At 50.4% G+C, this 27,647-nt stretch overlaps 1 protein-coding gene across 1 annotated transcript; it reads right to left on the bottom strand.

The window, feature by feature from the left end:
• Positions 1-1,138: 1,138 nt before the first annotated feature.
• On the bottom strand, positions 1,139-26,041 carry LOC132540392 (collagen alpha-1(XIII) chain-like). The gene is made up of 4 exons (XM_060197767.1): positions 25,730-26,041; positions 25,136-25,445; positions 1,536-1,605; positions 1,139-1,320 (listed from the first exon to the last, which is right to left on the bottom strand). Exons 2-4 carry the CDS (start codon positions 25,433-25,435, stop codon positions 1,310-1,312), a joined length of 381 nt encoding a protein of 126 aa, XP_060053750.1. The 5' UTR covers positions 25,436-25,445; positions 25,730-26,041; the 3' UTR covers positions 1,139-1,309.
• Positions 26,042-27,647: the final 1,606 nt, after the last annotated feature.

Here is a 27,647-nt window from a genome sequence, read left to right as displayed (position 1 = left end):
GAAGAGCTAGCTGAAGGCCCCACAAGTAGAAGCCAAACCTATGTCTTGAGTGGTTTCATGTCTCCTGCCGTTCACCAGCACCCTGCACTTGGAGCAAAAACAATTTCAGTTGCCTAAATGTTATGGAAACTTGCCTCCTTCTCTCTGCCCAGGCCTTGCCACCCCACCCTTTTCTCATCTCGTCTCATTAACCTTGGCATTCTTCTCCCCAAAGCTTCTCCAGATCCCAGGGCTCAATCTTCCAGCCCTGAGGGAGGGAGCTTCCCAGAGCTTCTGGGCATCCTTTTAATTAACCCCGACGACCCTCCTCTGGGGCCAGATGAACCCTATCATGGTTGCACCCTCTCTTGTGGCAGCACCCTTGAACTGTGACTCCCACCTCTGCTAGCTCACTCTCGGGAGACTGGTCTCTTCTCTTGCCAGGTGTCCAGCACCTGTTGGCGTCTCTTGCCTGCTTTCAGAGCCCTGGGTGAGGTTTCCCAGGACCCTTGGCTTCTGTGCCCAGTGGAGGGCATGGTAGAGAGCCCAGTGATGGTCCTGCCAATGCCACCTGCCCAGTATGTTTTGAGGTGGTTACACTAAGCTCTTGCAGAGATCCAGAGCAGGACAGAAGGCGATGATGGGAAAACATTATTTCTTTGCTCTAACCCTTCCTCGTGCTCACAGAATGAGGACTCTCCTATCAGTTGCTCATGGGGACTGTGAAAATGAGCTTCTGCCAGTCTCAGTGGTTAATGATAATGGTCAACAACCTAGCTTTATCATGGCCTATAACTTATCTCTGTTATTGACTATGGACAAAGCAGTTGAACCCACGACCCAGCATGATGCCCTGAGAGCAGGAACACTGTGCTGTGACCAGATGAGCAGAGCAGGCTGGAGGACAAGGAGACCACAGCACTAGCAGGGGATCCTTGGAGTGATCTATCCATACAGGCCAGTGACAGGCAATAGCTGACTCTGCATCCAGTTCAGACTGGTTAGCTTTAGCACCTGGCAACCTCAAGCTGGCACTTGAGTGTGTGCAATCCAGATGCCATATGGTGAGCGTGCGGCACCTCTAGCTTCCCAGTGAAGACTGGAAAGACTTTGGAATTATGGAGTCATTCATTTATTCACTCAGAAGTTCATTCATTCAGAAAACACTAGTTTCCCCCCTCCTATGTGTGCCTGGAGCTGGAGCCACAACTGTGAACATAAGAAGCCAGGTCCCCGGCTTCAAGGACTCAGCTTCTCTTCAGTGCTTTGTAATTTGCACCATGTCCTTTATCTTATCTGAGTTCACAACCCACTGTGCACAGTTCCAGGCCTAGAGAAGAGCTGATGAGTAGATGATGAATATTTGAATAAACGAATGATGAAGGGGGATGGGTGGACCAATCAAAAGCAGATAGAAGATAAACATCACTTATATTGTTTTCCCCATCTTTCAAATTAAACACAATTTTCTGAACAGGCTATGGCTGGATCCAAACCACTCTGAGGATCTCTGGTGCATGCCCCTCTCCTGGTCACCTTTTCGCAGGGCTCCTTACCTGGTGGGCAGTGACACTCTGGAGAAGTCTTCTGGGCCTCCCGGCGCGTCCGAGAATGGAGCTTCCATTTCTGCACAAGGAGACAGAGAGAGAAATAATGAGCCACCTATAAAGACGGAGGCCTGGAAAGCAGCTTTGGGCCAGGGGAAGGAGACAGGGAGGGGAAGGGACGCGGGGGCTGGGGGACTGGCAACAGCACTGTTTCTGGATCAAAGGCTGACCACCAGGCATCTGGTTAATAGGAAGCAGATGAGGCAGGTTTCATCTTAGTAATCCCAGTGTCTGATGTCTTTGGAATGCTCTTAAAGAAATTAACCCCAAACATGGGCCCCAGACCCCAGTCACGACCTTCCTGCCCATGCTCATGGGCATCAAGATCTGCTTTTCTTAGCTCTGCGCTGTTTCCTGACTCGCTCTGGGTTTCTGGGACCCTGGTGCAGCAACAGTGAATTCTTACGTTTCCCAGAAAGTTAGGTACAGGCATATCTGGACCTGGTGGTGGGAGGAAGACTAGGCAGACCCTCCGCTGCTCCATCAGATCTCTTTCTCATTCCTTTGCAAAGCACTGATCCAGTCTCAAAGGTCCCAAGCATGTAGCAACAAGTAGACGAGACTCCTCCAACTTCAGGGAACTTTTCCTCAGTTTCTCAGTGCTGAGTGGACAAGCATTCCCCTGAAAGCACACGTCTGGTAGCTTACTCTGCTAAGGGTCATTGCACTGAGTGCCTGAGTCCTCACATCCACAGGGCACAGAAGTGACAGGGATGCCTCTGGGGTCAGACTGCCTGGGTTCAGACCCAGTTCCCAGACTCCAAGTCGACCACAATCTTTAAGTCAGTGGGTTACTGGCAAGATCCAAAAGGCTAAGGCATAGAAAGAAATGCGCCTCACACTCAGGAGATTTTCACACTCGGTTCACAGATGGAGGATCCAGAGCCTGAAGAAGAGATGCGTCCCTAGCCAAGGTCAAGGTGCAGTAAGGCATAGGGCTGGGATTTGAACCCACACTCCTTGAAGCTATGCAACAGTGAGGATCTGGTAACCCCAGGGCCAAATTGGCCCTCAGTTGTATTTGATTTAGTTCCCATGGTGACTTATTTCCACTACAGGTGTTGCCAATATTTTGAAGTTGTTGATGTCACATGAAAATCCGCATTTCTAATTCTTCCTGAAAAACTGGATGAGCTGGTCACTTGGGCCCCACTATAGCTGGCAGTGCTGTGGCAAGCAAACTAATGTCCTTGTCACACTGACTAGTCGGGATGCTCACTAGCATAAACATTCTTCCAGTCAGCACCTGGACCTTCACTGCTGTGCAATTCTGCCACTCAGGAAGGGTCACGAGAGAGATACCTCTCATGGGAGGTACAGCTGTGGTGGGGAGGGGAAGGTTGGGAATCTTTTTTTATTTTTTAAAAATTTATTTATTGGATACAGACAGTCAGAAATTGAGAGGGAAGGGGGTGATAGAGAAAGGAGAGAAACAGAGAGACACCTGCACCACTGTTTCACCACTCATAAAGCTCCCCCTGCAGGTGGGAACCAGGTGCTCAAAACCGGGTTGTGTATTGCAACACGTGCACCCAACGAGGTGCATCGCCATGCGGCCCTGGTTGGGAATCTTCATGAGGATTCAAACCAAACTAATGTCTACTGGGCCCTACTGTGGACTGACACTGAGCTGACACTCCCATACGTCTGTTTTCCACAGTCCATCTATGAAGTAGTTTTAGTAGCCTTTATTCTCTCCTTAAGAGAGAAGGCTCAGAAAAACTGAGTGGCTTTCTAGAGTCACTCAGCCAGGATGTAATAGATCTGGGATGAGGCTTCAGACCTTTTGATGAAAAGTCTACTCCACCCTGCTAGATTAAAAAAAAAAAAAAGTGCACAGAGGAGCCAGGTGGTGGCACACTTGGTTAAGTGTTCACACTACAGAGCACAAAGATGCAGGTTCAAGCCCCTGGTCCCCAGTTGCAGGGGGAAAGCTTTCTGAGTCATGAAGCAAGGCTGCAAGTCTCTCTCTGTCTCACTCCCTTATCTCCTAATCTCTATTTACCCCTACTTCCCCCTCCCTTCAATTTCTCTCTGTTTTAATCCAATAATAAAAATATTTTTAAAAATAACAATAATGCTATTAAGAACAATGAACCCACCTTCTCTGACCCATCTTGGATGGAGCTAGAAAGAATTATGTTAAGTGAGCTAAGTCAGAAAGATAAAGATGAGTATGGGATGATCCCACTCATCAACAGAAGTTGAGAAAGAAGAACAGAAAGGGAAACTAAAAGCAGGATTTGACTAAATCTGGAGTAGGGCACCAATGTAAAAACCCTGGGTTAAGGGTAAGGGTGGACATCCGGCTTCCTGGGGTGGCAGAGGGGCAGGAGTGGGAGGGTGGGATGGGACACAGACTTTTGGTGGTGGGAATGGTGTTTATGTATACTCCTATTAAATTGTAGTCATATAAATCACTATTTAATTAATATGAGAGGGGAAAAATTGATTGTATGTCTCAAACTTTTTAAAGCACAGTCTGAGTCTTTTTAATACATAGGCTGAGTCTTTGATATGTTGACTCCCTCAAAAGCCTAGACCAGGTAGAACAGAAACAACCGGTCACATAGCTATATACAAGATGCTGGGTATTGTACAGCAAATCCTAGCAAAGGGACTTTTCAAAGTTAACACAATTACCAAATAATGTGATGATAACAATAACTATCCATTGTCTTCTTGAACCCTAAGACAGCAGGAACCTCACATTTCCACTACAGAGCCTATATTTGCCCCAGTCCTGGAACCTTAGGGTGGGGTGCACTTTCCTGAATGCTTCTCTCAATTCATATCAAATAATATTGCATCTGCCGATCACAACCTAATCAATGCAACGAGTGCCACCTCAGCATGCTTCACTTCAGACTGTGTCCAGAGACTTCAGGTGTGGAATGACAACCCTTCAGCTTCATTACTCTGGTGAGACCTTTCCTTTCATAGTATTCTCTAATTCCACTCCAGGTGTTTCACTTCCTAACAAAGTCCCAAAACCTAGATATAGACCAGGTCCCCTGGCATAGAGCATATGTTCACATGTACCCATAAACTAGGGCAAAATATATAACTGAAAGTAAAGTACACAATAGTCTGCAGTGAGTACCCCCCAACACTTCATCTGCACTATTCCAGCCTTTAGGTCCATAACTGTTCAACAATTTGTTTGGCTTTGTATGTTAACTCTCTTTTCAGCCACCAGGTTCCAGATACCAGCATGATGCTGACCAGACTTCCTTGGACAGATGACCCCACCAATGTGTCCTGGAGATCTGACTCCCCAGAGACCCACCCTACTAGGGAAAGAGAGAGGCAGACTGGGAGTATGGACTGACCAGTCAATGCCCATGTTTAGCGGGGAAGCAATTACAGAAGCCAGACTTTCCACCTTCTGCAACCCACAATGACCTTGGGTCCATATTCCCAGAGGGATAAAGAATGGGAAAGCTATCAGGGGAGGGGATGAGATATAGAGATCTGGTGGTGGGAATTGTGTGGAGTTGTACCCCTCCTATCCTATGGTTTTATTAATGTCTCTTTTTTAAAATAAATAAATAAATAAATAAATAAATAACAATAATGAATAAATAAATAAGGTTAACGGGACCAGACAGCTAGCAAGGCAGGGTGCCCGCTTTGCCACATGCATGACCCAGGTCTAAACCATAGCACCACCTGGGAAGTACTGCATCACGCTGCTGCCATGTCTCACCTTCTCTGTCTGAATGAAAAAGCAGACCAGCAAGGTGGTGAAACCACATATGTATGTGGCTGTGTTCAAAAACAAGCAAAAAAGGACAGAAATACTCCTAAGGAAGTGATCAGAGCAATGAAGAGGGGAGGAATTCTCTGAGGGCTGAAAGGAACTGGAGGTCAAAGGAGGAGAGTGGGGAAGAAATGTTCCAAAAAGGCGTGCGTGTGTGTGTGTGTGTGTGTGTGTGTGTGTGTGTGTGTGCGCGTGCGCGCGCGTGCGTGTGTGCGTGTGTGTATGTGCGCGTGCATGTGTGTGTGTATGTGTGTGTGTGCGTGTGCGTGTGCGTGTGTGTGTCTGTTGGGGGAGAGAGCTTGGAAAAGAGACATTTGGAAGCTAGCACACAGGTATTGGTAGATGAACGCTGAAACCAGACTACAGCTGGGTACTAGGCAAACAAAGGGTATCTCAGGACAGGGGCCCTTCAAGAGATTTGTTAGTGATCCTGTCTGGCAAACAGTAGGTGGAACACATAGTCTGCTAAGTGCCAGAGCCAGGAACTAACTGAGTTTCCAGCATTTGCATTAAAGGTAGTAAGCAATGGGGTTGTCACTTATTCAGCTGCAGCTAGAGCAAGGTGCCACACATGGCTTGAGCCAGGAGATGGAGAAAACAGAACAAGATGGATAGGACCCTGTCCTAATGGATCCACTGTTTTGGAAGCACTCAGTTTCCAAAGTGCACGTGTTCCTGAGAGCTGCTTCCCAAGAGCACAGATTCCTCAAAGAGAGAGCTGCTTCTGCAAGTCACCTCTTAAGTCACCTCTTAAGTAGCTTCCAGATCTGATGTCGCTATAGTATTTCCATCTCACATTAAGTTCTGTGCTGATACTAAAATTGTCTGCCAATGAACCCTCCACTGGCCCGCCTTCCTCTCTGTTTACTGGCTTTAACAGGAATATGTAAGCATGTGTTCCCAAGGCAATCCAATATGTATGGAGCTTCTATTGTTGTGGAATCAGGCAAAACGATGGTAAAGGTTCAGTCCTTATCGACAGAAGGGTGTGAGCCTTGTGTGGGAGAAGTGAGTGGCAGTGAATCTGATAGGCTGTAGACTGGGACATGGGGAGCTGTGTGCCCAGGTAACAGGTGTGCATCACAGGAGGCATATGGTCTTGTCTGGCCTGGCCAGAGCACTCCAGCAGCATGCGGAGAGTAGACAGGACAGTGAGAAGGCTGGAACCCAAATGACCTCTCTGGAAGCTGTCCATCCAAGAAAGTGAGCCTGGTGGTCTGGCTACAGTGTGACCCTGTGATGGGAAGAGAGAGGCAGACCAAGTTGCAGATGTTATCAAGATTCCATCCTGACTTCTCTGGGCAGATGGCCTCACCAATGTGTCCTAGAACTGCACCTCTCCAGAGTCCTAGCCCACTAGGGAAAGATAGAAACAGGCTGGGGGTATGGATCGACCTGCCAATACCTATCTCCAGCGAAGAAGCAATTACAAAAGCCTCGCCTCCCACCTTCTTCACCCCAGAAAGAATTTTGGTCCATACTCCCAGTGGGAGAGAAATGGTAAGATGAATATGAACAGAGGGCTCTAAACTCCAATTCCATCAGAACCTGGAGAGAGAGAATGAAAAAAGGGAGGGGTAATGGGATGTAGTAATAGGTATATGTGTGACTTGGAAAGACAGAGAAGACAGGACCAGGGAAAAAAATGGGCGAATATATAAAAATATAGACAGATAGTTGTAGAAATAATAGTTAACCCCTATCTGCAACCTTAGGAAAACTGCTATAGCTTCCAAAATGGAGGGAATGGGAATACAGAACTAGACTGGTGGCAATGATGGGGAGTTGTACCCCTGTTATCTTGTAATTTTGTGAATATATATTTAATCATGAATAAAATTAAAGAGCGAGGCATACAGCAGGGAATGATATGTAAGAGGCAGAGTGAACAGGACATAGAATGGACTCGGTGATGAGGTGGGGAGATGGCGACCAGGACCACCTTGGGCACTAATGTGCTCCCACGGAGACAGGGCAGAGCGAGAGCAGGCTTATGGGAAGTTGCTGCATTTGGTTAGCGATAAACTGGATTTGAGGGTTCTCCTTGTGGAAGTCTGTGTGTGGGTGGGGGGAGGGGGGAGGCAGAGACACATTTGGCTCTGGGGCTCAGGAAGGGGTTCTGAGCAAGAGAAGTGGATGAAGGAGCACCTATCAGTGGGGGAAGGGGATGGCTGAGGGGCGAAGCCACCAGGGACACAGAGCTGGGAAACTAGCTCAAGTCAGGGATGTATTTTCCTGGCCCACCCAGTGTTCATTTTTTAATTAATTAATTAATTAGTTATGTATAAAAAGAAAACACTGACAAAACCATAGGATAAGAGTGTTCATTTTTATCAAAGCCGTAAACTCCAACGTCACTGCAGCCCTTCCCCAGTGTGAACTTCAGCACTACCCATTGACCCTCATCACCACTCATGCCTTCTAACACCTCCTCCTCCCCCCTGGCATCCTTCCGGAGTGGGAGGCCTTCAATCTGTGGGTCCCTTCGCCCTTTCTCTGAATTTGACCGCCATGTTTCCTTTGCCTACTTGTCCAGCTCAAATTTTGTGCTCCGTCCTTCACCCCCAACTGTCTTGGTACCCTTCCTCTTCGGCACTGTCTTGGTTGAACCTGGGCAGACCCCACATGCCCACCCACACTGAGCCTGCATCCTATCGATGAAATGAAACCAGAAGTGCACCTCCATGACCAGCCTCACTTTAACCCATGAGACCATTCTCTCAATACAAACCAAACAAGCAGACTGAGCCCCCCTTGTCTCTTTATGTTGCTACCCCAGAAGGTCTCACAACTTCCCTCTCTCTCAATGGCCAGTACTCACCTTCAAAGTCACTGCCAGCTAACGACCTTGAGAAAACAGGCCAGCTGAAGATGACTTCTCCACTCACCTCCACCCATCTGCTTCTGGCCCCCACAGAAGCCTCTGCCTGTCCCCTCCTCCCCACTCACACACAGATTTCCACAAGGAGAACCCTCAAATTCAGCTTCTCCTCAACTAAATGCAGTAATTTCCCGTAAGCCTCCTCTTCCCTTACCTGTCCCAGCTGTGTCCCCAGATGAGACCAGCCCTCCAGCTGCTGAGAACATCAGTTCCCAAGTGCCCCTCCCACCTGCAGCATGACATCCCTCCCCCCAAGACTGGGCCATTTATACTGGGGGGCTGGGGAGGGGGTGTCAGCAAGCCTCTTCCATTAAGAGAGAACTGGTAAATGTTTGAGACTGGCTGAACCATATGATGTCCATCACAAGCACCCCACTCCCCATCACAGGTGGAAAACAGCTTACTCCGTGACACCAGGACAAAATCTGCATGGCTGTGTTCCCACAGAAGACATATTTACAAAAACTGGATTTGAGTGGGATTTAGCGGTGGTTTGCTTGGCCCTGATGTCATCATCATGTAAACAAGCGCTGATCCTCCCATCATAAGAAAAACCCTCACTCAACCACTCTTTTCCTAGAAAACTCCCCTGAACAGGCTGTGTTCCTTGTCCCTTCTCAGCCTGGTCAGACTGTCACCCTCCGAAACATCCCAGGGCTCAGTGCAATGTCCCCCTCATGACCTCAGTGTGGTTAAGCCCACGGGACCAGCCACCCCTCATCCAGGCATTCAGGAGACACTTCCTCTGACATTCTTTCTTCTTTTTATTTTTATTGGGTAGCGATAGAGAGCAGTTGAGAAGAAATGGGGAGATAGAGAAAGAGAGGCGGCCAGAGCTCTGGTCCACTAGGGAAAGAAACAGGTTGGAGGTGTGGATGGACCTGTCAACACCCATGTTCATTGGAGAAGCAATTACAGAAGCCAGACCTTCTACCTTCTGTACCCCAAAAGCAACCTTGATTCCCACTCCCAGCGAGGGATAAGTGATAGGAAGAAGTAAGAGGGCGCTGAACTCGAGCTGCATCAGCACCCAGAGAGAGAGGAGGAAAAGGAGAGGGACACATGGAGGTAGTAATGTTGTCATGAGTGACTTGGAGGGGAAGAGAGGATTGGGCCAGAAATAAAAAGAGGACAATTATGTGTAAATGTGGACAGATAGCTGTAGAGATGATGGCTGGTCTGTGTCTACAACCTTAGGGGGAACTGTGATGGCTTGCAGTGGGGAGAATGAAGATTCAGAACTCTGGTGGTGGGAATAGTGTGGATTTAAACCCCTGTTGACATGTAATTTGTTGAATAACACATTAATAAATAAATAATAAAATTATAGAGAACATAAAAAAAGAGAAATAGAGTGAACAGATAGCATAATGGTTATACAAAGACACTCTCATGCCTGAGGCTCCAAAGTCCCAGGTTCAATCTCCCACACCACCATAAGCCAAAATGAAGCCGTGCTCTGGTAAGCCGAGGGGGGACGTGGGGGGGGGGGAGACTTGCAGCACTGCTTCGCCGTCTGTGAAGCTTTTCCCCGCAGGTGAAGGCTGAGGCCTGAGCCTGGCCCCTTGACCATGTGTGCTCTAGTGAATGTATCACTACCTGACCCCACTGATGTCCTATCTTTTCTTTTTTTCTTTTTTTGCTATCAGTTATCGCTGGGGCCTGGTGCCTGCATGATGAAACCATCACTCCCAGTGGGCACTTTTTCCTTTTACTATTATTATTAGATAGGACAGAGACAAATTGAGAGGGGAGTCTGGAAGATAAAGAGGGAGATAGAGAGACACCTGCAGACCTGCTTCACTGTTTGTGATGTATTCCCCTCTGCAGGTAGTGAGTGGGGGCTCGAACCTAGGTCCTTGCACATAGTAATGTGTGCTCTAGCGGGTGCACCATCCATCACCTGGCCCCTATGTCCTGTCTTTAACGCCATCTAAGTGGCCTCCAGCCTGGATCTTCTACCACACAGGCACTTCCCCGCCCACAGGCAACCTAACATGGGCCCTGGGATCCCCAGGTCTGCCCCTCCCATCATCCTCCTCACCACTATAAAGGCAACGCCACCCCTCCAGCTACTCAAAGTCTTGAGCACCAGTGATGCGTCTTTCTCTCCCACTCCACACCCAGTTGACCGACCAGAAACTCCTGTTCTTGGCCTTCTAGACACACCCAGCATCTGCCCCCTGGCCCCTTCTCCACCGTTGCTGGTCCAAGCCTCATCAACTGCTTCAATTCCGTCACAACCTCCTGATGGTTCCCCTGCTCTGCCCTTGCTCTACAAGCCAATCTCCTGTAGGTGCCAGACTTTCTCCTACCCCAGGACCTCTACACTTGCTGGTCTCACTGCTGGGGCATTCTCCTCCTAGCTTGTCTATTAGACTATTCTCAGGAAATCTTCGTTGTCCATGTATCCTCAGTTTACTTAGTCTGCCTCCCTGTTTTTTCTTTTTCTTTTACTTTTCTTTCTTTCTTCTTCTTCTTCTTCTTCTTTTTTTTTTGGTCTTTGGGGCTTTACTGCACTGGACAAGCCATTTGAGATGGAAAGAGAGAGAGAGAGAGAGGCAGAGAGTGAAAGATACCACAGAACTAAGTTTCTTCCAAGGAGAGAAGGGGGAGGGGGAGGGGGAGGGCTGGGGGCTGGGCTGGAATCTGAGTGTGTGCATGACAAAGCAGGGTCCCTCCCAGGTGAGCTCTCTTGCCAGTCCTCCACTCTTTGCTTCAGCTTCTCTCCTAGTTGTCACTGGTTTACCTGAGTTACTATCTCACCAACCTGTCCCCACCCCCATGAAAGTAATAGTCTGGTCTATTGTATTCACTGTTGTAGAACATGGCTTGTCAGATGGTGGGTACACAATACACAGTGGTTGCTTAAATGTCGGGAGATTTCGCATAGGGTTTGGGGTTCCATCCAGTCTTTCCCATACAGCAGGAGATGTGACAGGGGTGGTGCTGTGTTCTGGCTGTCCCTTTCAGAAGGGCTCCTGCTATCTGGGTCACCACTAGGGTCCCTCCACCTATGCCAACTTCACCTGCTTAGCCACCAGCCTGGCTCCTTAGGCACCGTGATTCCACATTTCTGGTGAGAAATGCCCAGGCTGAGGCTCAGGGGGGCAGTGGGAACTTCCTGAGGCCATGGGGTGCTGACCCCTGCAGCCCTAGGCAGAGGCGCCTTCTGCTTTGCCCTGTAGACAGCCAGGGCCTCCTGGAATGCCCAGCCAGGCCAGAGCTGAAACACACCCTCCTGATCACCACAGCTATTAAAATGCCTGTATCAGTATCAAAGCGAAAATGCCACGTGGCTACTCACGTGCCCCTGGAGAATGTGGCTCCAGCCAGGCCCTAAGTTTAGGGGCCTTTCCCTCCCCGTGCTCAGCCCACAGGTTCTAAAAGGCTCAGGCTCATATATATGTGTGGGCACAAATGGAGGTTTGCTGGAAGGGTTCAGGTCAGGCGAGCTCAGCACTCCACAGCTATGATCCTGAACCTGGCACCTTCCTTGGTGGGAATCTACCAAACAGGGGTATCATTCCCCTGCCAACTTCTTAAGAGTTGTTGAGGAAAGCACCTGGGAAAGCACAAAACTTTTATTAATATCAAAAGGCACTGTCACACAGGTGTTTATACTAGTAAGAATAGCTCACATATGGAACAGTATATACCAGGTCTTTAAGAGTAAAAGCTCTCTTATCCTATGGTCTTGTCAATATTTCCATTTTATAAATAAAATTTTAAAATAGAGAGAGAGAGTAAAAGCTAAATACCATGCTGTGTGACTTGGGTGGAATGCCATTTTAATTGTTCGTTTTAATTATTCGTGTATGACTCTGCAGTTCATTTTCTTTCAGAGGCTAGAGTCAAGTCTATTCTGACTTGACACAGAAGACCCCCACCCCCACCCTGAGCTCCATCAATGCTTCCGCTGTGTGTCGAGCTTGGCAGTGTTGCTATGGACTTGAGCTACACTTGGGAATTCCAGAACACGGCTGCATCATCTCAGCTCTCCCACTAGCTGAATGTTAACTTTCCTCAGTTTCCTCACCCCCAAAATGCGCATTTGTTAACTTAACTGCTGGACTGTGCCAGACAGCTCAGAGATCAAATGAGAAGCTCAGAAGACAAAGAGATTCATGTGTGTGCAGGACAGGCACCTGTTCTGTCAGCTTGTTGCTCTCAGTGGTTAGGGGAATGCCATTGCCACCAGGGTTATTGCTGGGGCTTGGTGCCTGTAAGACAGATCTACTGCTTTTGATGACCTCTCTCTCTCTCTCTCTCTCTCTCTGTCTGCTGTCTGTCTTTCTTCCCTCTTTTTTTTTTAATAAAGACAGAAATTGAGAGGGGGAGAGAGGGAAAGAGGGAGGGAGAGATAGAGAGAGAGAGCGTGCATTGAAGCACTGTTTCACCATTTGTGAATCTTCCCTCCTGCAGGTGGAGATGGGGGTTTGAGCCTGGAGCACAGTCATGTGTGTGTGACTGCCAGACCCCTGAAGGCCACTTCTTTCTTGAGTCTGTGCCAGGTCTGCCTCCTCCCACCTGCCACAGAGAGGGCAGCCTGACAACTCACCCTGCTGCGAACGAACGTGTGGTCAAGTTTCCCACTAGGCCCCTCCCTCTCCCAGGAAGCTTTCCTTCTTACATGAGGGAGCTTGAGCTCCTTGCCTTCTGGTCCTGAGAATTAGAACTTGAACTTGAAAGAAAGTGTAGTCCATTAAATGACCACACTGGACAAAGCCTGGGGCTCCTGCAGCAGCATCTGATTACAAAGCCTGGCACAGAAATGGTGCTTGATCCCATCTGCTAGAGCCCTTTTTTCAATCGCTCTGCTCCCTGTGACTAGGCCAGCACTCTACTGGAGACTAAGCCAGCCCTTTGAGGGTAGAGCCAGAGCTGGTGTCTCTGATCAGCACTTGGCCCTAAGAGCTAGGACTCAACCCTGTAGTCATAGGAGCACATGGTGTGTGGCCTGGGGTGGCAACCTTTGGGTAGACAGATATGGAGTGGGGGCTGGGTGGTGGCACACCCAGTTAAGCACACATAGTTCTATGCACAGAGACTCGTGCAAGGACTTGGGTTCGAGCCCACAGCCCCCCACCTGCAGGGAGGATACTTCATGAGGGTGAAGCAGGTCTGCAATTGTCTATCTTTCTCCCTCTCTACCTCCCCATGCCCTCTCAATTTCTCTCCAATAAAATGGAAAAGAGGGGGGGGGGAGAAGGGAGGAAAGGAAGGAAGGAAGAAAGGAAGGGAGGGAGGGAGGGAGGAAGGGAGGGAGGGAGGAAAAAGGCTGCTGGGAACAGTGGATTCCTAGTGCTGGCACCGAACCCTAGCAAAAACCCTGGTGCCAATATAAATAAATAAATAAAATAAAATAAAATAAAATAAAATAAAATAAAATAAAAAGATAGATACGGAAGGAGGAGGACATCCCAGTGAAGAGCACAGGCATAGAAGCATAGAAGCATAGAAGCCAGACCTGGGCAGCTCCGTGCAGGCTCTATAGGCCTGACCCAAGGACTGTGGGGAGGGCCGGCTCCACAGACAGGACTTGTGAAGGGCAGAGGCCCTTGTGAGGCCACATGCCCCAAAGCACAGGCGGCGCAGTGGGATGAAATCAAAGAGGAGGAAATCCAGACACTCAGCCCACGCCCACCCAAACAGGACTCACCCAGTCTCTTGCTGCCAGGCTGTGTGCTGAGTGTCAGGAGTGGGTTTGGGGTGGGGGGGGGATGTCTGAAGAGCTGTCCCTTCCCTCCCTCCACAGCTCTGTTTGTGTGACAGACTTGGCTCAGGATCATAGGCTCCCAGGGCCGTGAAGCTGGGGCCCCAGGGTTCTCCGGACGCTGGGGACTGCCTTTGCCCCCCTCCCTATTTCACCAGAACCACAGACAGCTGTGGCCTTCGGCTCTGCAGATCAGAAAAAATTGGGAGAAGGTGGTATATATCCCTGTGCTGTCTCTCTAACCTTCACTTGAGGAAGTCCTTCCCTCCAACAAACCCAGCGCCCTGCACTCAGGGTGCCAACTGTGCAGAGCTGGCCCAGAGCTAGGTGGGTGCATGGCCTAGGGCCGTCATGGTTTCAGAGGGTCTGGGGTTGTCTCTCGGCCTGATGCAGAATTAAACAGGGGTTCCCCATAGCAGGGAAGGTCTGGGGGTGGGAGTGCTGGGATGGGAGCTGAAAGCCTCCCCCTTCTCTTCCTTCTATGAGTGAACACTGAGCATTTATGTGTTAGAAGCACATGTGAGCTAAGACTGTGGAGGCTGCTCTCTTGGTATTTACTCCCCAAGGAAGAAGCAGAGTCCACAGGCCATGCACAATGATGTGAGACAGGACCAGGAGGGGTGAGGTCTGAGAGCCAATCCTGGGTCATGAACTAGATTGGTTCATGGCAGGGAAGTGGGGGCTGGGTTAGGTTCTGGGAATAACAGTCAATAGTTGGGAGCAAGATCCAGATCCAGGGGAGTGGGTAGGGCTTGACAAAGCCAGATGCTTCTTATGAACCAGGCAGGGATTTTTCACATATCAATCCATCTAGAACTAGCAGTTCATATTCATGAAGGTGGATTGACACAAAGAGCTGAATTATATTGCATGATAGCAAACAGCCAAGAAGGGCAGAGGCAGGATTCGAACTCAGGAAGCCTGGCTTAGAGTTCAGTGTCTCCACGATGTGCCTCTTTCCAGGAAACAATAATACCTATCACCAGAATACCAGGCACTGCTCAAAATATTTCTTTACCATTTTAATCTTTAAAAAGTCCTCTTGTCAACTAAAGGGCAGTTACTGTCCCCTGTTGCTGGGAAATTATGCCGATGCAGTCACATCTGCCATGTTGTCCCCTCAGGCTACTGCTAGTTCCCATGAGAGTTGGGACATTCTCGGAGTGCCTGTTCCACCATGTTTTGCCCTCAGGGCACATTGTCTATATCCCCGCGATATCCGGAGAGCTTTGGTTACTCCTCCCCCCTCCCATTCTCACGAGAGTTATCATCCTATCCTGGAGTGCTATGGTTACTCCTCCTTCCCAATCTCGCGAAAGCTGCTCCTATAAAAGCCTTTCTTCTTCCACACCTCTCTCTCTTGCCAGCGCTTCACTCAGGTGTTCAGACACAGGAAAGGTTACTGCGTGAGGCAGCCATTTTCGCTACCTCCACGTGGCCCAACCTGCTTCTCTAGCACCCAACTCTGAGGTGCCAGCGCAAATAAAGATTTGTGTTTCCTCTTCACTCTGGACCCCCTCTCTCTTCTCTACGGCCAGCGCACAACAACATCTGGCTCAACAACACCCTGTAACAACACTGATTAGAATCATCAAACAAGCAAAATGCAGTCAAACTTAAGGTTAACTGAGATCCCACTTAAGCCCTAGGTCTATTCCCTCCGCTACTGGAGGCCAGATCCCATAACCCCAATACTGGTTTGAATACAACAAATGACACTCAATGATTTAACAACTAGGAAAAAGTTTAACCTTATCAGATGAAAGAACTTCAAAAGCTGGATAAGAGCAAGAGACTAGCTCACAAGAGACTAGCTCACAAGAGACTAGCTCACTTAATGATGGTCTTTTGGGTCAATATCAGGCCACCACATCATCCCAAGCTGGGAACTCATGGGTTCCCACATAGATATGATGGGATTAATTATTTAATAGATCCCTCTTTCTACCATCACTGGTCCCTTCCATCAGGAATGTCATCATAAGCCCCCTGTGAACCTCCCCAGGATGTTGCCTTCACTCTAGAGCAGCAATGGTAGCAACTGCCCCACTCTCTGAAGGGAGGCTGGGTCAACCTACTCTGCCACTCAAGGAAAACTGAATGCAGCCTAGAATGTTCCATGCTGTGACACAGAGAGCTTGAACTGTATGGCCAAGGTCACGCAGCTTATAACTAGTAGAGCTGGACTTGGGACTCAGCAGTCTGGCTCCTAGCCATAGCAGTTTAAGGCCAAGTGGCTGGATCCTGAGAGTAAGGGGAAGTGAGGCTGGAGAGGGTGGCAAAAGACAGGCCAGGAGGACATCACGGCCCACAGTGAGAGATTTGATCTCTGGCCTGAGAGCAATAGGAAGTCACTAAAGAGCTATAATCAGGGAAATGTCATGATCACACTTAGACTCTTCACAAAGATCACTTGGCTACTTTTTGGGTGAAGGAGGGGGTGGGCAGGGTGCATGGGAGCAGAGGACTTAGCAGGACTCACTGTGGACTGAGCAGATCAGGGTCACTCCAGTGGGAGAGAGAGGGGTCCGGAACTGTGAGGAGATGAAGGACACACAGAATGTTACAACCATGACTGTCTAATCATAGAGCAGCTGGCTGCAGGTAGTAGTGAGAGCTCTTGTCTCTATGGATGTACAAGCCTGAGAAGCAAGGATGCTGTGGGGATTCCTGGTCCACTGCAGGACTTCTTTCCCTCCACCACTCTGACCTTGTGGAACAGGGAGAAGCTAGGCGTGGCAGGACCACTCTCTGGTTTCCCACGTCAGTCTCCCTGAACCCAGGTTACCACAAGTGTTGGCTTACAAGGAATTAGACTAAGACTGAAAGAATTCCAGCCCCTTTATCCCTGTCTGCCAACCTTCCTTTCCTGTCCTTCAGGTCATCTTGTCAAGTGAAGAAAACCTCAGAACAATGACTTCAGGGGCTCCCTCACAGGTGGCTGCAGACGCAAACTCTCTGGGCCAGCAGAGCCCCAGGTCCTGCAACAGCCAGCTTTGTTTTGTGGAAGGTGTGTCCTCTGGGGGTAGCAAGGCCTCTCTGCAGAGCACCTAGGACATGAGCACCTGGCAGGAAGGAGGGCAGAGGGAGGCCTTGGGCAGCAAGCAAAACAGAGAGAAAGACCTGACTGCAGGCTTCAATGCGGTGGGTGCCGGAAAGCAGGGAGGGTGCAGAGGGAACAGAACTCATGTGGGCTCAGTCCATGTGGAGTCTAGCCACAGGGATTTGGGAGAAGCCCACAATAGCCTCCAGGAGGGATACAGGGACCCGGTATCTTCTGCAAAGCTGGGCCAGCCTGCTGGGCAGGCAGTTCTGCCTGTCTGTGCTCAACTTGCCCTTTGAAGGTCCAGAGGAGCCAGGCCCCACTCTGCCTGTCACCAAGAGCTTCTCTTGAGGGAGGACCCCACTGAGGAGACAAGGCTGGCTTGAGCTGCTGCAGGGGTCACCTGGCAGCCCAGGTGACACCAAGGGGGGGGGGACCCTGAGCTCCCCAGGCCTTCCAACACCCTCTTCAGACCTGGCCTCAGTTTCTCCTGGAGGAGGAGCCTACTCACCACCTCCCTGATTAATGGAGGACTCAGCAAGATGCTTCTGGGAGAGCAGACTCAAGCTAAAAGTCTGGAACAGGGATTCCCAAGGCTGTTCCTAACGCCTACTTTCCCCTGATGGCAAGGCGTCAGCTGATGTTATTTTTCTGTAAAACAAAAGAAACCCTTTCTTCCTCAACAGCCCCATGCTCACCCTTTGTGAAACCTCCCAGCCTGTCAAATGGCACCTTGCATGTTAAGACTTGTACTAACACCTCACTGTGACCCTCACTGCAGCCACCATCAAGCTGCTTGGGACCCGGGTTAGGGTGTTAGTCACACTGCACTGGGAACACGGATCCACAGCAGTGTGTGGGGAGGGGGTGGCCTTGTGCATCTCAGAGCTCCCCAGGTGATGATCTGGAACTGCCTGTCATGGGGACAAGGACGGCCTTTGAGAGTGTGAGGAACTGAGGAAGAGGAGGGAGAGTGACTTTAGAAATGTTAGGTTCTATCCAACTCCATCAGGACCCAGAGAGAGGAGAGGAAAAAAGGAGGGACATTGGGAAGTAGTAATAGGTGTAGCTGTGACTTGGAAAGGAAGAGAAGATGGGACCATGGGAAAAAATGGCAAATATATACAAACATAGATAGTCATAGAAATAATAGTTAACCCCTATCTGCAACCTTAGGAGAACTGCTGTAATTTCCAATGGAAGGACTGGGGATTCAGAACTCTGGTGGTGGGAACAGTGCGGAACTATACCTCTGTTATCTTGTAACTTTGTAAATCAATAATAAACCACTGATAAAATTAAAATATATAAGGAAGAAATAATTGGGTTCTAAAGGACTTTTTAAAAAGTTCATTTATTATTTTTTAAATTATTTGAATAAGAATATACGAATATAAAAATAAGAAAGAAATTGAGAGGAAAGGAGGAGCTAGAGAGAGCGATACCTACAGCACTGCTTCACCACTCATGAAGCATCCCCTCTGCAGGTGGGAACTGGGGGTGGGGTGGGGAGGCTTGAACCCAAGTCCTTCCTTACCCAAGGGCATGTGTGCACTCTGCCTGGCCCTTTAGAAGACTTTTACTGCTGTCTTGCTGCTAGGGATGGGTGCATAGACAAAGAAACACACGTCACAGGGTAAAGCTGTGAGACAAATAGGAAAGGAAGTCCTGGTGGCAAGTACATATTGATTTATGCCTAAGCAAATAGAAGGCCAATATACTTTATTTAAATTTCTGCCCAAAGGGCAACTCTCTGCCACGGAGTGATCCCCAGATTTTGTGCTAAGCCTCGCACAGTCTAAGCAACTCCAGTTCAGGACACAGAAACACCAGACACTGGTGTTCCCATACTAGTGAGTGGCAGAGGGCCACATGAAATCAAATGCTAAGGCCTTGCCCACTTCACTGTCTTGCCCCAGCTGATAACATAGTGGGGTAGCCCGGGCAAGTGAAGATGAAGTTCCTGACCATTGGGGTGGGAGGTGGGAGACAACGGCTGTTCCCACTTGTGCTGTCCACACACCCTGAGTCATCCAACTCTCCCAGTCAGAACCCAGGAGGCAGCCTGGGAAGAGATCATTCATTATTCCATGCTCTGCTGGATGCTGCAGGCTCCCTGCCCCACCCCGCCTTCAGGGCACAGGCCTTCTCAGCACATGCTGAGCACACAGCTAGTTCTGGGGCAGTGGAGGAGTGGAGGAGGAACTGCTGACTGCCAGGAGGGAACCTCAGATCAGCAGCTGAATGGTGAGGGCTGCCTACTATGCGCAGAGTTCTTGGTTTCTTTCAAACATGTGCTTAGGGAAGATGGTATTTGTTTCAGATGTTTTGACTTTTCCTGCCACCTACTAGGAGGGTGGCTAGCTACTTAGTGGAGTCCTCAATTTGGTTTGGCGTGTGACCCACAGTTTCGAGGCCTTTAGAGGAGCTGTGAAGCTGTAGCAGATCCTCTGGCTGTACCTATAGTGAATACTGTTTTAAGCTTAGAGTCGTGAAGTAGCTCTTCACCTTGCAAGGCAACTCTCTGGAGTTAGCAGAAGTTTCCTGGGACAGTGCTGAGGATTATTGAGGCTGCATGTGAGCTCTATGGAGAAATGCTGCAGTTGGCTGGCAATGGCTGATCACAGGTCTGGGAAAGGGAGACACACACACACACACACACACACACACACACACACACACACACACACACACACACCTTTGGCTACCACTTCTTACTCGGGCAATCCACCCCTGTGAAAAGGAGAAGGTTATGACCTGGGCAGAGATGCCTGCTGGAGGCAGGGATCCTATCCCTGGATCCTCTGGGGCCTGGTTGTTTTTAGACCCTGTTTTATCAGCTATAGACTGAACTTGAGGGTCTCTGGGGACCTTCTTTTATGAACTCCCTAGGAGTTACTTATTCATCAATAAAAGATCCCAGTGCATACCCTACAATGTGAGAAATGCTTGTCGTTGGTTGTTGTTATACTTATTTTTAGGGGTGAGGGAGTCTGTCTGGGGATCTCCATCACCATATCCTATAGGTTTCAATCCATGAATTTCTTCCTGGATGTGAGAGAAGCTTCAACACCCAAAGGGTTGAGTCATGGATAGAAAGCAAGATGGAGGTATAGAGACAGCCTTCTATTATTATTTTTTTTTTTAGTGATTTAAAATTGATTTACAAAATTTTAAGATGACAGGAGTATAATTCCCTACAGTCCCCCCCACCAGAAGTCTGTGTCCCCATCTCCTCTGTTGTACTACAGAAAACTGCAGTAGTTTTCCCAGAGTCACAGATGTGGGCTGGTTCTATAACTATATATGTATTTTTTCCTCTCATCTTTCTATGGTCCTGCCTTCACTACCTTTGTAAGTCACCCCTACATGCATTACTACTTCTGAGTACCTTTCCTTTCTTCCTCAGGTGTTTTCCAGATTCACTTCCCTTTCAGTGATGGCATAAAAACAATATTCTTGGTGACAAACGCTTTGGATCCTGGAGGAATGGGGGTATATAGCCCTCCCCCCCATCAGTTACCCCTTTGGGAAGTATGGACCAAAATTCTTTATGGGGAGTTTTGGCTTCTGTAATTGCTTCTCCACTGGTCATGGACATTGGCAGGCTGATCCATACCCCCAGCAAAGACATCCTTCTTCCCAACAGTAACATAGCAATGGCAGTGTCAGTCCCTTATGGAGCCTGTGGGCAACCAAGCACAGTACTGACTTCTTTGTGTCCCCTGTAAGCATGAGACATTTCTCCTCGGAGCAGCTGTTGTCCTTACAATCAGGAATGGGCTGTCTGCCTGGCATCTTTGAAAATTCAGGGTGGCTACTTGTCCCCTTGTTCCCTGTTGGTCTCCTTAGTGGGTTTGCCTCTTTAAAACTCCACTCCCTTCCCTTTCACTGTATACCAGCTGCCCAGCCGAAGGTGACATCTGATTTCCTCCATTTGGGACATTCCAACTTCTTTCTTCACAGCAAGCAAATCAAGGAACCAGCAGCTGGAGTGCTCATTAAGGGTCCCAGACCAGGGGAGAGACACTGATGGGGGAAGGGAGAAGAGTTGGGGGACTGGAAGCCACAGTCTCAACTCCACAGGAGTTGCCCCCCTCACCCCCCCTTCCTCCTCTCCTGACTCTGACCCTCCATCCCTGGGGCTCCGTCCCCCAGATCTGACCTTTGGCCACAGTCTGCCTTTGACTTGCCTCGTTCCAGGCTCCTCTCCAGCTGGGTTGCCTGAGCCAGGCTCTCCCCGCCTGTTTCCTTCTCTTTCTGCGTCTCGGACACAGGCTCTGCTCTGCACCCGGTGCCTTCTGCACAGGGTGGGTGCTATGCCTGTACCTTGCTCCAGGCTCTCCTGCTGGCTCTGTGTCTCGTCTGGTGGCCCTGCCCACTGACTTCTGCCATCTTTCAAGCAGTGGGCCGCCCATCCCACCTGCTCCAGGACAAGGTTCCTGGGAACCCTCCAGAAACACTCCTGTGCTCTGGAGCATGTTCCCTGGTGGCACCTTTTAGAGCACTCTCCTGTGTGTCCTCTCCTGAGAGTGTACAGCAACCCTTAAGGGAGGCAAGGCCTGGGCTTTCTGGAGGATGGGGCCTAAGGTCGGAGAGGTGGGGTGGGGTAGTGGTCTGGCTTGTTTAAGATCACAAGACTGGCAAGACCCAGCTAGAATCCTGGGTCACGGCCTCCATGCTCATAGGGTACCTGGTGTCCCTCTCTGTATATGTGGCTCATAGAATCATTCCAGAATAAAACCAGTTCTTCCCCTTTGCATCTTCTTCTTCCTTCCTGAGGGGGCTTTTGCTGGTCTGCTTCTCCCTTTCTTGCTTCACCCCTTCCTCACCTTTGCTCTTTTCTCAGATCTGGGAGAATAACCCAGAAGAGGCAAGACTTGAAGAAGAGGAAAGAAAGCAAAGCCCTGGAGTTGTTCTGTGACAACTTTGCTGACCCAGAAATAGCTGTGATTCTAATTTTCTGCAGGGATGTATATGTTCTCTTGCCTGTATCTGTGTGGCCACTGGCTGCAGGGATCTATTGAATAGGCACTTGAAATGTGGTTAATGTAACTGAGGGACCCAATTTTTAAATTTAATTTTAATTAAGTATAATGAGTTACATGTGGCAGAGATAACTACTTTGGACAGTGCATCCCTTAGAGTATCTATCCTTTTTAGGAGCTCCTGGTCTGTAGGCCTCACCCAGGGGAGGCTTTCTAGAACTATCTCTACACAGATGATCACCCATGGGACAGCTCTGGCCTTCTGGCTTCAACATCTTTTCCTACTGACCTCAGGGCCCACTGCTACACCCACTCTTTCCTTCTTTCTTTCTCTTTGTTTTTGCCTCCAGAGTTATTTTGGAGGCTTGGCGCCTGCACTATGAATCCACTGCTCCTGGAAGACAGAGAGGGGAGAGAAAGACAGACACCTGCAGGCCTGCTTCACCACTTGTGAAGCGATCCTCCTGCAGGTGTGGAGCTGGGGGCTTGAACTGGGATCCTTGCACCTGTCTTTGCACTTTGTACCACGTGTATTTAACCAGCTGCGCTACTGCCTGACACCTGCACCCACTCTTTCTACTCTCCCCTTTCTGTCCTTACTGTACCCCCAGTCTGGCTAACAGTTCCCTGTAGCCTGTATTGGCTTCCTGAGTAAACTCCTTGGTCTGCTTAAGCTTCCATTCTAGGGACACAACTGTGTTCTCAAGAACTTTAAATGGCTCCTCATTGTCCCTACACAGAGCTAACTGTCGCTACGTTCCTTCTTGAACTAGACTACCTGTCTCTCCCCACACATACCATTCTACCTTCTCAGCCCTCCAAGGGTCCTGAACTTCTCTCTGCTCCTTAAGATAAACCCCTCCTCTGTCTTTCACACCCACTCTCCACAAGCTACTCCTTTTGCCCTTCAGAACAAGGCCCCTTTGCCTGGAAAACTCCTGTTGTCCTTCAGGCTTTCACTTCCACAATGACTTTCCCAGGAAGCCACCACCATCAGGTATATTGCATGGTAATGCATCCCCCAGGCTTCTCTGCTTCCAGGGTGATTGTATCTTCACACAGTATGGTCACTGTCCATTTTCTCCTTTTGCTTTATTAGTCTGTCCATTTAGATGGGTAGAAGTGTGTATCCTGGTGCCCTCCCCCCAATGCCTGGCCCATCACTGCCCCTCAAGAAACATCTTTTGGGCAAACAATAAGATCAAACAAAAGAACATGTCAGGATGCAGTGGAAAGTGCCTTGAAGTGGAGTCGGGGACTGGGTCTCCCCATGTGGGTCCCCCCACTGGCCCTCTTTGGGCCTTGACCATCCTGCCTGTAAAAATAAAGGCAAGTTCATATGCTCTCACTAGTAAAAGGTCCAGAAGCCAGTAAAGTACATGTGAAGTTGCAGTTCACATGTCTGATTACACTGAGACATGTCTGATTACACTGAAGTCAGCCCTGAAGTCCCTGAGTGCATGTGACTTGCCCTGACTAAGTCATGGAAACAAGGCTCTGGGAAGAGCGGGGGCAGCCTTGGCTAGCAGGAAAGTCTGGGAAGAGGAGAGGATGGAGGAGGAATCAGTTGCTCTCTCAGGGCCAGAGGTGTATCCATCAGCACCCAGAAACCCAGAGACACCTCTGATTTGTCTTTGATTCCACCTTTGATTGGCCTGACATCCTTCCCACCACCCAGCTGCTCTCAGGTACAACTCCAGCCAGCCTGAAAGGCTACCTCCTCATATTGCTGAGCCCAAAGGCTCTGTCACCCCTCATCCCCAGGGTACTTGGGGCCACTTGACAGAACTTCTGGGGTCCTTGGAGACTTGTGGGGCATGAGAATGAGCTGATGACAGCAGTCAGGGTGCATCACTCACACAAGCTAATGTACATTGTGATCCCCTTCTTTCCAGGGCCACCCTAAGGTGCTACTTTGGCAGGTGCCTGCCTCTGCCTGGGAAAGGCACCTGAGAGGAACCTGGCTGTGGGAATCCGAGTGGCACTCTATTGATAGAATGGCCTCCACACACACTGCAGTTAGAGGTTGGTTCTAACATGTGCCACTATCACCACCAGATTGCCACGCAGAGGGGTTAGGGTATCTGGTCCAGGTTACACATGGCTTCGGAGTATCAGACTCCACTGCTCCCTGCCACCTCCTCCCCATAGACACCATGCCTGCCCAGCCTGCTCCAGGACAGCTTCCTGGCTTCTGCACCTTCCACCTGCACCCCAAGTTTTCCCCAAGTACAGATTGTCCTAAATCACCAGGCCTGCCACTCTCAAGATTCCATCTTTATGTCCTCTGATGACACTAGTGAGACTATGTCCCTCCTCCCTGAGAGGAACGATGGTTTTTGATGGACTCCCAAGATTACCATGGCTTTGAGACTCTAGGAGTAGAAGGAACAACAGGAGGCAGAGTAAGTTCAGTATTCCCAGAAACACACACACACACACACACACACAATAATTGAGGACAAGTACAGGGGAGCAAGAAATCTTCTGAGGGATTCGAAACACTGTCCAGGGTTTAGAAAGTAAACCTGTGCCCAAAACCAGCAGGACGAGGTAAGCCCACACCTGGGCTCTTGAGGTCTGGGGCGGTGAAGGGGGGGCACCCACCCCTGCGGAGACCACCCCTTTAGCTTCTGGGATGACTCACTCCCTTACTTTCTTCTCCCAACAGGACGTGGCAATGAAAATCAGGCACCACTAATCTTCGGGGGATGGGTGGGGGAGGGCCATGGGGGCCCAGCTAGGCTGGGCTCAGGGCCGCTGGAAACACAGTGGGCGCCGACGGCTCTGGCACACCGGAGTGGGGCGCGAGGAGAGCGCCCCGGAGCGTGGCCGCCTTTGCGCACCTCGGGGTTGGTGCGGGGACTTCCTCCACCTGCCCCGCGCACCCGGAGCGCTCCCGGGAGGGGCGCAGGCGGTGTCTGCGGGACGCGGGAGCTCAAAGGCTTGGAGTCCCCTTTCCCCCAGTACTCCGGGTCCCCCACAGAGAAACGTTCACACCTGACACCCACTTGGCAAAGACAGCTGTGAAGAAGCGGGGCCCCGTGCACCACGAGGAGAGGAGTCAGCGACCCCGGCACCGGTGGGTCCAGGGCGCGGAGGCTGCGCGAGGGGAGGGAGAAAAGGCTGCAGACGAGGCAGCAACAAAGAGCACAAACCTCGTCCAGCAGTCGGTTGACTCGTCCCAAAATAGCCGGGTCCACTTGCGGCTCCCCGCGCTCCTCTTCCAGGCGCAGCACCCGGGCCTGCAACTCCGCAGTCCGACAGTGGGCGAGCAGACTGAGCACCAGCGAGCAGAGGGCCAGCGCCAGGAGCCCGCACGACCCCGCGCTTGGCAGCCGCGCGCAGCGCTCCGCCGCCCAGGCCACCCCCGGCCCCTGCAAGGGCGCGCCCAGCTCCCCAGGCCCGCGGGCTCCGGGCACCGCCGCCGCCGCCTTGCGGGTGCGCTCGGCCACCATTCTCCGGCGTCTTGAGAACCAATAAATAAATAAATAGAATAAATAAAAGCGAGGCCCGCAGCCCAAAGGCGCGATCCCAGCAGCGGGGCCAGGGGGCAAAAAGGCTCGAGTCCCTGGGAAAAAGAAATGTCCCTTTTCTCTTGCTCCCGGCAAAGAGTACGGAAATATTAGCACAAAGAGGCGAGGACTGGGAAAGGAAGCCAACAAGACCCAACTGGCGATACCGTGGGGGTACACTTAGGTGAGAAGATAAAGGAGAAAAAAAAAAAAAAGAAAAAAGAAGAAAAAAGTAACCTCGAACTCAAGTTCCAAGTCCGGGAAAGTTCGGGGAATCTGGTTTCTCTGCTCTCCACCAAGTTTCCCCCGCGTCTAGTTATCTGCAGGGTCCTGGGCTCGGTTGCGCGCTGGGTCCTCCTCGGGAGGGGCGCCCGGCAAAGCCCGGGGGCAGCGGTGGGTCGGGCCGCTGCGGGGGAGCGCAGGGCCGATTCCGGCGCCTCTGTAACTTGACACAGCAGTCGCGGCTGCACAGATCGGATGAGCAATCTGTGCTACTTCCCAAACTAATCTCTCCCGCCCCCTCCCTCCTCCGCCTCCCCGCGCCTCCTCTACCTCCCGCCCCCGGAGGACCGCTAGGATTTGTTTATTTATGCAAACTCGCCCGGGGCGGGGGCGTGGTGAGCTGGGCCGGCCGCCCATCCCGCCCGCCCGGGAGCCCCTCTGCAGCTCTCCAATTTGGCTTTGAAGTGACACGGGGTTATTTATAGGCGGGAAGGGGGGTGTGGAGTGGAACCCGGGCTTCACTTCTCTCCCTCTCGGGGACATTCGCACCCAGGGTTCTTTGCGCCTTCTCTGAAATCAGGGGGCTCAGGAATCAGTTTGTTTTGTTGAGAAATTGGCAACGCGGGCCTTGGGGTACTGTAGCCACCCTACTGGGTTATAGCCGCCATCCCGAAGGCTAAGCAAGCTCCGGGCTGGATGATCTTATTCTCTCTTGCGGCGTATTGCATCTGCCTTCCCCAACCCGCCTCCCCACCACTATCCTTGGCCTCTGCCCCTCCAGTCTCGCAGCTCGCCCTTGGGTGTGGCGCCTTCTGACAACTTCATGGCCACCCGGAGAAGCCTTTACTGCCCTTCCGGGACGGGATGGGAGGGGGGGGGGGGCGGGGGGAGGATCTGAATTGGGGCGCTTTATCTGACTTTCAGGATAAATATACAACAAGGCAAAAGAGAATAAAAGTTAACAGAAGTGTTTATTCCAGGGCATCTGAGAGGCAGGACAGCCCTGCTCCCTGTCATTCCATTATCTCTCCCAGGCCTAGCCTTGAGCTGAATCCTATCTCTCCCTTCCTCTGCCGGGCGATCGGGGCCACCCCCACCACCCCAGCCTTCAGAGACAGCGAGGTTCAGACTGGCATACCCCAATGGGGAATACCTTCTTAGCTCGATTCCTCCCCCCCACCCCAGTTCCAGTGGGAGAAAGCTTCTGAGCTGAAGGGCATTTTTTGTATGTCTTCTCTTGTCACCCCCCACACACACACACACAGACACATACAAGTTAAGTAACATTTCTTTTTTTAATTTTTATATTTATTTCCCTTTTGTTGCCCTTTTTTAAATTGTTGTAGTTATTATTTTTGTTGTTATTGATGTCGTCTTTGTTAGACAGGGCAGAGAGAAATGGAGAGGGGAGGGGAAGACAGAGAGGGGGAGAGAAAGATAGACACCTGCAGACCTGCTTCACCACCTGTGAAGTGACTCCCCTGCAGGTAGGGAGCCGGGGGCTTGAACCGGGATCCTTATGCCGGTCCTTGTGCTTTGTGCCACCTGTGCTTAACCCACTGCTCTACCTCGACTCCCTTAAGTAACATTTCTATCCAAGAGACTTAATCTCCTTGTGCCTCTTGACATTCCTGCCAAGGAGGTGATGAGATGGAGCAGTGGTAGGCCAGGGGATGAGAGGCTGGGTCCTGAATGTGGAGTGGGGTTGGGGACACATAGGAGGGTTGCTGTGATCTGATCTTATAGTGGTAACTGCACAATTCATGTAGTGACCTGCTGGGGCTTGCTTGATAAATAGTGCAGCACACCCAATAATATGGCACGTTTATAGACTACTACATCGCTTCTAAGTAAATGTCATTACATTGACTTGGGTTACTCAACCATTACAGAGGGCTATGGGGTAGAAAATTACGTCGTAGACAGCTGGTGA

Source organism: Erinaceus europaeus, chromosome 1 (assembly GCF_950295315.1).
Source record: "Erinaceus europaeus chromosome 1, mEriEur2.1, whole genome shotgun sequence".
Classification (NCBI taxonomy): Eukaryota; Metazoa; Chordata; class Mammalia; order Eulipotyphla; family Erinaceidae; genus Erinaceus; species Erinaceus europaeus.
Note: the sequence above shows the minus strand (reverse complement) of the source record. Positions and strands in the feature narration are given on the sequence as shown.